The sequence below is a fragment of the Anneissia japonica genome, unplaced genomic scaffold (assembly GCF_011630105.1).
Source record: "Anneissia japonica isolate Jap-2015-1 unplaced genomic scaffold, ASM1163010v1 scaffold3180_len207689_cov159, whole genome shotgun sequence".
NCBI classification, from domain to species: domain Eukaryota; kingdom Metazoa; phylum Echinodermata; class Crinoidea; order Comatulida; family Comatulidae; genus Anneissia; species Anneissia japonica.
The window spans coordinates 134,473-145,519 of NW_022741082.1; the positions used below are offsets into that span (position 1 = coordinate 134,473).

At 35.3% G+C, this 11,047-nt stretch overlaps 2 protein-coding genes across 2 annotated transcripts in view; one reads left to right on the forward strand and one right to left on the reverse strand.

Moving 5' to 3' along the window:
* LOC117118566 (methyltransferase-like protein 22) overlaps window positions 1-3,281 on the reverse strand; it is a 12,332-nt gene extending 9,051 nt beyond the window's left edge. The window contains exons 1-4 of the mRNA XM_033263180.1: window positions 3,113-3,281; window positions 1,927-2,067; window positions 1,631-1,671; window positions 781-925 (exon numbers count right to left, since the gene is read on the reverse strand). Coding sequence (XP_033119071.1) covers window positions 781-925; window positions 1,631-1,671; window positions 1,927-2,067; window positions 3,113-3,197 — 412 coding nt within the window. The 5' untranslated portion in view covers window positions 3,198-3,281. The remainder of the gene's footprint in view (window positions 1-780; window positions 926-1,630; window positions 1,672-1,926; window positions 2,068-3,112) is intronic.
* A 1,694-nt stretch (window positions 3,282-4,975) lies between these two features.
* On the forward strand, window positions 4,976-9,918 carry LOC117118567 (crossover junction endonuclease EME1-like; the record flags this gene model as incomplete). Its single annotated transcript, XM_033263181.1, is given in 11 exon segments — window positions 4,976-5,845; window positions 5,956-6,030; window positions 6,198-6,245; window positions 6,543-6,713; window positions 7,161-7,253; window positions 7,673-7,791; window positions 8,066-8,201; window positions 8,514-8,629; window positions 9,041-9,230; window positions 9,329-9,385; window positions 9,549-9,918. Coding segments are annotated over 11 exon segments (1,986 nt in total), but the record flags the coding sequence as incomplete, so codon positions are not given.
* Window positions 9,919-11,047: the final 1,129 nt, after the last annotated feature.

Consider the following 11,047-nt stretch of genomic DNA (forward strand, 5'->3'; position numbering starts at 1 on the left):
TTTTAATCTATATATATATATATATATATATATATGAAGAAAAATGTTATTTTGATTAAGTTGTTAGATTAGATTATGCTTTTTATAGTTTTTTTTTTCAAAAAGAGAAAAGCTTTACATTACTTTTTTGTACATAAAATGAAAAAGGAAAATGTGTATAATTTTTTTGTTTTCTTTTCAAATTTTCATTATTTAATTTACTGGGTGGCTCTCATGCTTGCAACCTCTGGTCTTAATCAGAGTCTCCCAAATCCTACAATTTCAATTTTCTTTTATAATTTTTTGTAACATTATGATATATTATTTTGTAGGATTGAATAAATTGATTTGTAATTGTGATTGATTTCACATGTTTTAGATTTAACAAATATCAAACAGATTCAAGGCTCATTATTTCTCATTATCTAAAAAAAAATTGGTATTCAGTACAAAATCAAAACAAAACAAAAAACAGAAAACAAAAATTAAAAACAAAAGCTACCAATAGTATGTATACAGCTCTGTCCATGCAATCAAATTTGCTTCATCTAATTTGCTTGATACAATTTGTTAACATTTATTACATTTCTGTTCTGTTACAGCATAAATCTCTGTCCAGGTTACCAAATTTTCTTTGGCAAAACTGTTATGTGCCACACATATACCATGATGTGCCTATATGTCATGATGTGATGTTATAGTGACCATATTTGGGCAAATGATTTTGTCAAATAACATTTACTAGTCTGGACAGGGCTTAAGAAATTATTTGTCAACATTTTCAAAAAAGTAGATACACACCTGTGCAGAAGACAGTATCAGCTAGTGTTGCCAGGGTAATACTGGCTAAGCCAACACCGCCCCCAAGTTCCAGGCAACAACATCCTTTGAAGGTGTTACAGTTATCAAGGATGAAATCACAAAGCAGAAGAGCAGCTTGCCAGACCTGTCAATCAATCAATTAATCAATCAATTAGTTACTCAGTCAATTACCAAAAGTAAATTATTGTGCATTAACCCTTTCAAGTCTGCCCCATTACCATTACCTGAGGCTGTACCAAAGCTTAGAAATTATATCATCTACACTAAATGTTGAGTTTCTACTGGGTGCAGGCATTTTATTTGGTCTGAATACAGGAGGCCCTCTACAGAAATACACCTACTTCACTCTAAAAAATTCTATAGAGGGCAGGCTAGCTATAAAATAATTATCATGAAATCTATACAGGGCGTACGTACGACGCCCTTCGCTATAAGGTATGGTCAAAGAGGGCATCGTCGCGATGCCATACGACTGGAAAGGGTTAATATATTCCTCACCAAAACACAACTATAGTGGTTTTTTTTTATTATTGCATAATTATTAATATTATATATATAATTTTGATGTTAATAATAGGAATACCAGCCAGCACAAGCATACAGTTAGTTCCCAAGTAGCCAAAACAATACACAACATTAGAAGAACTGTTAAAAAGAAGGCTTAATGATTTAACAATGGTTTAACAACCATGAAAGAAATGAAAAAAATAATGTGACTACCATATTTTAATCTTAACTATTGTTTATTATTTAATGTAAAAGATTATACTGTACATTCAGATTTTGAAGTGACTTATTATTAAGTTTAAAATGTAAACTTAAGTCTCACCTGAAGTCCAACATATTTGAGTTCTGTACCTAAAGAATGTTCTGTAAAATATGAAAAAATGGATATTTCAGTTATACCAACCGTGAAATAGTCAGGGAGGATCTAACAGTTAATATGCTCCTACTCAATGCTCAATCTACCATCATGATCGTGTGGTGGGTTTTGGAGGACCCCACCCAGAACCCAAGTTCTTAATCAATGTAATTAAATGGTGGTGTGGGGAATGCTTACAATATATGCACCTTCCCCTAATATCAATGTATGGATCATGGTAAGAAAGAAGACTCGGAATTTACCTATAATAATGCAGTCTTTGCATACTATTTTTTTCCTTTTCACGTCATAATCACCATCTACATCTGTATGGACGTCACTGCCAACATGGTCTCCTTGCACCTCAGCATCAGCAATTATGTACTCAAACCTTGTGACATATCCTACAGAGAAATACATTAAAATTTGAATGAGTTAAAGATATGCTAAAATTAAAAAATACATCATTTAAATTGCTTGGATATTTAAAAAGTAGTCTAAATTAATCATTTTCAATTGAAAATTATAAAATATTTTCCTCATCAATTAAGAGATTAATAATATGTTATATATTTTATATATTTGTTTACATTGGCACTTTTTTCAATTGGCTGGATCAATTTACTGATTATGTAATAAAAATAAATTAAAAATTATTAGTTTGGTAAGTGTTATACCTAAATAGGTGTGAAGAATCTAAACTACAGTAACTATGTACAACAATTGCTGTATATATTGGAGAGGTAGGCAAAGGCCTAATTTTCTGAAAAGTATATGCAGAAATTGCCCATTACTTTCCAAATTGCGCATACGGATTTCTAGGGCTTATTTTTGCACGTTTTGCAGTAATCCCATGCGTAGACCTTAATTTAACAGTCTGGTATTCAAGCAATTACAGTATCTGATTGCATTTTTGAGGTTTTCAGATATTATAACAGATAGCATATTTTTAAAGAAAGAATTTGGATATGTATCCAATCAATTCAATTAAATACAGTAATTAAAAATGTTTAATTTGCGGAAAATGATTTTTACATCAACAATAGACAATTTTGTAATAATAATACATTAGTTATTTTACAAGGTAGGTGTAGGCAGGCAAGGTTTCAATCCTAGGCCTAAGTAAATTTAAAGAACCGCTTGGCTTGGCAGTGTCGTGCACATTTAATTACCGCTCATTATGATTCAGGCACAACTAGGCTCGTGGTACGCACTGGCCCTAAATTCTGAGGAAGGTATAATAGGCCTAGATAACTATTCCTAACTAGGCTTGGCCTAGGTCCTAGTTTAGCTAGGACTCATGAGGCCCTATTTACTAATACTAACTACTACACCACCATTATTAGGACTCGGAGCTGCTAGGCCAGGCCTACTACTAGCCTAGTACTACTACTACAGTAGGTCTAGGCCTAGCTAGTTTATAGATTAGTAAATAACACCGGTATTTACCGCTGAGGGGTTTTATACAGTCCAGTTGCTGATGCTTATGATTAACATGGACATCTGATAATATTACTGCACCAGATGAAGTCATCAGTACTATAAAAAAAATAATAATTCAATAAAAAATGTGCTTGGCGATACATAACACATTCATACATGTGTTCACTCACTCTTCCACTTTAGGTCTCAAAAATGAAAACATAAACAGCGCCGCCAATTGTTGAGCGCGGCGCGCGAAATCGAAACGACGACAGTAGTGTTTTGCTGCAGTGACATCTCGGTGCTGGCGACTCGCTGCTGGCGATGACTCGCTGCTGGCGAATCGATCTGCGCATGTGTTTAAAATGGTACATCTTTCCTAACTGGTGTGAATGAGGAAGAACAGCGTAGAAAATTGTCCGCGGAATTTACAAGGAACACTGACAATTATAAAGTTGATCTGAGTGACGATGATTTGAGTGACCTTCCTGATGTTCAACTCCATCAATACAGCTCAAACAGCTCAACAGGATCTCAGAAACGAAAGTTCAATGAAAGAAATAATGTACCAAAAACAAGTAGTACAACAAGTACAGTAGAGGCTGTTGATCTTACTCAATTTAGTGATCACTCACCACCAAAGTGTGGTAGAGATAACAAGACAACTTTTACAAACTACCAAAACAGTCGCCCCTCATCAAGTTCAGCTGAAAGTGTATGGCAAGGAAACCGAGACAAATTTCAAAATATATTACCAGGAAGTGTTGACCAGACTAATAGGTTACCAAGCAACTCAACAACAACTGTCTCTTATACACATCTAGATGTGTATAAGCCTACACTTTTTGCTACTTATTAATATTAGGCCTCGGTTTGGTAGGCATGAAGTTATATAATTATTTTGAGGGCCTCATTAATTATAAGGGAGCACTTCAGACAGATTAAATTTGTTTAACTACTAGGCCTAGCTATTACTAACTAAACCTAAAATACCTGTCAGTACGATGATGATTTAATTAGACATACTGTATCTGTATATGTACATCTAACTTTTTTTTTTTGCTGCATGGGGTACTGGTACATCAACAGTAAAATGATTTATAATTAGTGAAAAACTAATTTGCGGTTGATGGGTTAGTTTCCTGGAGATATTTGCTTGCTTGGTTGTGCAAGTGTGGGAGGCCTTTCCAAGTTCTGGGAAACTTGGGACCCATGGGATCCTACCAAGTGAATGGCATACACATTTTTGCTGTTTTTTAAACTGCACAAGGAAATCTTTCCGCTGTCTCGAATTGATTGTCTTAGTCTTGTTTTGTTTTCACATGTTGAAAACAATTGTAATTTCAGTCTGTATCGCCAATTCAGTGGCACAAACTTTCATTACTGTAAACTAAACATTATATAATTATTATTCGTATGGAAGTTATTCTCTAACTCTGTCATGATAATAAGAAAAAGAGTGTAAGTTAAACTTTCAGAGTTATAGTTAAGTTTCTGGGAGCTTTCAATGACATCTCGTCATCTTCGTCAGCCGTTTATATAATTATAGTTTTGGTGTAATTTTGCCCTACCTAACTTGGAAATGTACCGAATACTCAGTACATTTGAAAACAACTGCGTAAAAAAATCGCAAGTTGTTCTTGGGTGGGACTCGAGCCCACAATCTCCAGATCACTAGCCTGGCATCATACCTCTAGACCACCGAACCGAACTTGCACCTGGTGGCCAGGGTTGAATTTGAGTCCAAGTAAGCAGCGGGTACTGCAGTGTTGATAGTTATTGTTGTTACTTAGATGCAACGGATTGTTAATAACATTTGTTCTATTATGATTAAACTAGTTGGCATTGATATACGTAGACAATTCTTTTTTTTCTTATCTTGTATTTTAGTTCCTAACTGGTGTGAATGAGGAAGAACAGCGTAGAAAATTGTCCGCGGAATTTACAAGGAACACTGACAATTATAAAGTTGATCTGAGTGACGATGATTTGAGTGACCTTCCTGATGTTCAAATCCATCAATACAGCTCAAACAGCTCAACAGGATCTCAGAAACGAAAGTTCAATGAAAGAAATAATGTACCAAAAACAAGTAGTACAACAAGTACAGTAGAGGCTGTTGATCTTACTCAATTTAGTGATCACTCACCACCAAAGTGTGGTAGAGATAACAAGACAACTTTTACAAACTACCAAAACAGTCGCCCCTCATCAAGTTCAGCTGAAAGTGTATGGCAAGGAAACCGAGACAAATTTCAAAATATATTACCAGGAAGTGTTGACCAGACTAATAGGTTACCAAGCAACTCAACAACAATAAGTCAGCTACCAACAATGGACACAATAATAAATATTGATGCAGAGAATTTAGACCATAGAGGGAGCCCTATATCACTGTCAAGCAGTGATGATGATGATGAGTATTATAACACAGTCTCACTTTTGAAGAGGATAACAGGGAGAGGAGAAAGTTTAAAGGTCATTAATAATAACAATCAAGCTAAAACTGATTATACTGATGATGAGTTAAGTATAGAATCCATCACAAACAAATATTCCATCAAACCAGGCCGTAATTTCCAATCTTCAGAACGTAGCATTTACAGAAGTGAAGATGAGTTAAAGACATCTGATTCACAGGAAACTTTGGCAAGTGTATCAAGCACAATGTCGTCGGTATCTTGTGACTCAAATGCCTCATCCACAACACGGAAGGTCAGAACACCAGAAGAAATTGCTGAACATAGAAGATTAGCTTTAGTAAGTTCTGTTCCAGTTGTTTTTTAGGGAAGGGCTTGCATTTGTACGTATGTAACATAGTTGTAATAAATGGTGTGTTGGTTAACCAATTTTTGCATAATTTGTTTCAGGACCGGAAAGCCCAAAAAGAGAAGGATAGGCTGACCAAAAAGACAGAGAAAGCAAAAGAACTTGCTAAGAGAAAGGTAAAACTAGCCAAATTGATGCCTTTTAATGTTGGCAGTGTAATTGTAGTAAAAATAAACAATTATCCTGTTGTAATTGCCAGCAAACAGTGAAAATATTATCCTAGGAATTCTGTAGATAATCAACTTTATTTAATCAACCACACACTTTTCTACTTGTTTTTTAGGCACTACAGGAACTTAAGAAATCAAGCCGTCCTGAGGAATGTATGAAGGTATAAGTCTACACAGAATTATTAGAATTATTTAACTTTTAGAAGAGATATATTAATATGCAATTACTGCAATACATAGTAAACAATTATATGCACAAGGTGTATAGTGGGATTCATACAAATATTTTAAATGCCACAGTGGCAATAGAGAATAGTAGTGGTAATAGAGAATAGGTGTGGCCCACACCTATTCTCTATTACAGTGAAAATGACTATATCTTTGTTTTGTTTCTGATATTTAATTTACCTAGGCCTATTCAAGATTTCTTTTGTATATCCTTTTAATGTTTCGATTAGTACATAACTGCAGTGATAGACCTAGTGTTGGTGGAAGCCAGTGGAGGTGGGGAGGTGCTGGCTAAATTACAGGGCATGGAATGTAAGACAGACTTAAGCGCACAACCAATACCAAACAGTATCTCCTGGAAGAGAGACACCATTGAGCATCACATTGGAGATGACTTACAGGTAAAACCTCAGATTTCAAGTAAGAGGTGTTAAAAGAAAACAAAGCAGAAACCCAAAAATATTACCATTAGACCTTTGACTACCTGTGGTGGTGCCAGGATGTCCTGCAGGAGCTACCCAGAACCCCACCTAGAGGAGTCCATGTGAAAAGCCCACAGAAAATGACAATTTTTCAAAGGCCTTTAATTGATTTTGGAGTCCCACATTCTGTTAAAAGTAGCAGAATCTTTTTCCCTCCCTGAGAAATTGTGTTTTTCCTCCCCAACAAGGACCCTAGGCCCCCCATCCATTGGTGCCACCACGGTGGTTGTATAAATTCCCAAGAGAAAAGAATACAAGGCAGCCAAAAGCAACCGACTCAACTGTACTCAACAAGATCTAAAAGTATCAGCTCCATTCAAGTATCCTTCATATACAACTAACCACATATTTTGTCTTCTCTCTTAGTTGCGGAGCAGCACGAGACAGACAGATGAAGAAGACATTCTTATAGTAATACCAACCAGTGAATTTGTCGAAATGACCAGTAATTATAGGAAGGTTTGTCAGATTGGTTAATAAAAAACAAAAATGTTATAAGAAAGTTAGAAAACGATATTCATAATTGAATCCAAAGATATTTCTCTACAACAGTACTCACATGCCATTGCAAAGGATGGCAGTCAGGAAAAGGTTGTTGACATCCAATGAATGTGCCTCATGGTTGGTCATGTATTAACCTTTCTTGACAAGTTTGAACTTCATTCATTCTGATTTTATCAGAAGCGTCACTGTAGCGACAATGTTGAAATTTTTTCCGAAAAACCAGGCTTTTACATGAAGGGTTGCTAATGATGTTAATAATGATAATAATTATAAAAAATATCTGACTGGTTATTCACATCCCTTAATACATTTTTTTTTTTTTAAATCTCACTCCATATACCTGTATACATTTATTTTAATCTTTATTTCTTAAGGAGCAATGTAATGGTTATTGTGAAGGAGATCACCTGAGGAAATTTGCTCAAAAAGCCAAGACTGCTTTTCATGGGAAAACCATAACAATGGTGACTATTGCTATGGAAAAGTACTTCAGGTTTGAAAAATTGTTCTTTTGAACATATAATAATTCTTTATTCATCATTCAAATTGGAAATTTGGGATGGGTCACTGGGGATGTTTTAAAATACTGTTCTGGTTGTTAGTATTGCTCGGGCATTCAATATTTTTATGGTCTAGAAAAACAGTATAAAATACTTATGGTTAATATTCTCAATGAGAGGTTAGCAACACATTTTGAAAATCTACTGAAACTTTGTGATAGCATAAACTTGCTGATTATAAATAAAAGCTACTCTTTGATAATGTAGGCATCAAAAGACATTACAGAACCGTAACTTCCGTGCTGCTTGCCTCGGAGAAGATGCATCCACGCAGCAGACGAAGAGGAAAAAGAACAAGAAGATTGAAGATATTACGTGTGTGACAAGGTTGGATGTAGAGGAGGTACTAATTAAAAGTCACTGATAAGAACTATGCTAGGCCTGTGATTAAATTAGTTAATAGTAGTATGGTTAGGGTTTACTCTGGTTTAATTAATCCCTTGTCGTTTTCCTGAGGACTTGAGTACTAAGTACTTGTTGCTTGTTGACCATAACTCTTGTAATGCTGTACAATGATGCCACAGGTTACCTTTATACAATAAGAATATATTTTTCAAAATTTTATTTAAATCACATTATTCCACAGTAAATTGTGTAAATATGCAATTATTATTACTTATTTAATTATTATAATTACACATGTCTGTGTTCACAGGCCTTAGTTGATCTGCAGTTGCAGGAAGGTTGTGTGCTAAAGCTGATAGAAACACCAGCAGAACTTGGGGATCTAGTTGCCATGTACACCAAAGCAGTTGCTGAGACACCATTCAAGTAAGCTAACATAAAACACAGTTTTACTATTGCCATTTTAATTAAAATTGATTAATGATTATTAGAAATAGAATTAACCTACAAGCTATCACATCTATGGACATTTTACACATTGTAATTGTGATTTCTTTTCCATTTATTAAAGATATTCTGTCTACATTGGGCTAATAAACTTAATAAAATATGATATTTGAAATAGTTTGTGAATATGCAAGTTAGTTTTTAGATTAAATTTTTTTAAAGAACAATAACTATATCAATACAAAACAGCATAAAATATATAAGTACATTAAAAAAAAATAAAGGAAGATAATAAGAATAACACCACAATAACATTTGGTCTTTCCCGGGCCACACCCTGTGAGAGACCAAAAAGCCAAAGCTAATAGTGAACTGAAACTTCTTTTACAGACGAGATCGTGATAAAGCGACCTTTTCTTTTCACGTCGATACTGAATGGGCCGGTGGTGTCAAAATTGGAAAAGACGGTAAAGGATTGCTACGATTGTGGCGACAACAGATACAGCAGTTTCGTAATGTCAGTCCCGAGATTGCGCAAGCAGTTGTTGCTGAATATCCATCACCACAACTCCTGCTTAAGGTAAGAATCAAATCTGATTTGCCTTCAGGTTACACAAGCACAAAAAAGGTGCTATGTTTGTTGCATCATGAATTAAATGTTCACTTTTATTAAAATAGGCCTACAGCCGATGCTCAAGTCCAAAGGAAGCAGAGAAATTACTAGAGGACATAATGGTAAGAATTTTAATGTTGTACTTGATCAAATAGCATTGGGCATCAGAATTATTAAGTTGGTAGAACCCATATAGCACATATTTCTACTATATTATCTCATACATGTTTTTGGTGTTAAACAGCTTAATGCTTCATTGATATTTTATCATTTTATTATCCGCAGGTAAGACGTGGCACTGGCGTACTGTCCCGAAGCAGACGTGTTGGGAAAGAGCTATCGCGTCGCATCTACATCCAAATGACTAGTAGAGATAGTGAGCAACTCCTACACTGATAGTTTTTTTAAGTGATGCTGTGCCATGAGCAGTTTGAGGAATTTATCCCTCAAAATTGTCAAAACCCAGAGAAATAGTCCATGACTTTTTGTGAAAGAAAACATTTGTAATAATAATCTAAGAGCCATTATTCTTGCTTATTATGAAATCTAAAAAAAAACATGGTGTTGGGGTCACTTCCTTTTAAGAGGGTACCTTTTCTATTTTTTGAATGATCATTTAAGAATGAATTAAACAGTATGTATCTTTTGGAATACAGTAATGCATGTGTTATTTTTTTGAGTGAATTCCAAAGTATTGATGGTGCAAACCAATCTACGGTGAAGTGGTTCTGCAGGGAAAAAAAAACCAAAAATCATCTGATCTGAGAGCGCATCCTTTAACATATATACTGTATGTGTTAAGCATGGTTTCCATACAATCGATACACAGTCGCTACAGTGTTTTCACTACAATCATTCCACTGCAGAGCAGTCCCTAACGCAATTGGGCACGCTCTTTCATTCAACTGACCAATCAGAGTCACCAAAGTAGTCGGCGATAGCCTGTAGCGATTTTATGGCAACCAGACTTTAGGTGGTTTAAAAGCGCATTCCGAGTAGCAAGATCTTGAACTTAATATGTGAATCAATGGGAGGTAGTAGTGAAGCTCTCCAAGAACATTGGCAGCAACTATTATATTAATTGTCATAACTGATTAGAGACAGCGGCGTAGCTAGGTGCGAAAGGGCCCCAGTGCAAGATTAAATGCTGGGCCCTTTGATGTGATAGGGGAATTCCCTAGTTCTCAGGAAATTCATCTTAAGAAGTGCTTTTTTAACCCCCTACTTAAAGGCCTAGGTTATATATAAATACAGTACTATTGATAATCAGATTCGTAACTATTTTAAGAGGGGCATATTCGGTCTCGGCAGCTGTTCTAAACTATTTTTTTTTAAATGGGTGGCACATAAAATTAAACAATTGCCGTGGCGGATCAGGGAATTCGAATAGAGGAGTCAGGGAGGAATTTTCACAGGTAGAGAAGGAAGATCACCTCATCCCCACCATGGTTGGGACTGAGGTAAGAAAATTCATGATTACAGCACCTCTAGATGGCCAGAAATAATATAATAAATTTCATTTTTTATAATTTTGAAAAAAATTGGGGGTCGGGTAGGCTGGGGCCCCAGCCTTGAATACACCATTGAACTCGGTATTCAATAATTACTCCTCTAAAAACTAAATATTATTGAGTGTCCCGCTCCCGTTTTTTCTTCGAAATTAAGTTGGAAAATATTCTAAATATTATTTTTAGGTCTATTTATGAATGGGCCCCTAATAGCGCTGGGCCCCAGTGCTTTACACTGGCTGCACTGCCCGTAGCTATGCCACTGATTAGAGGTGG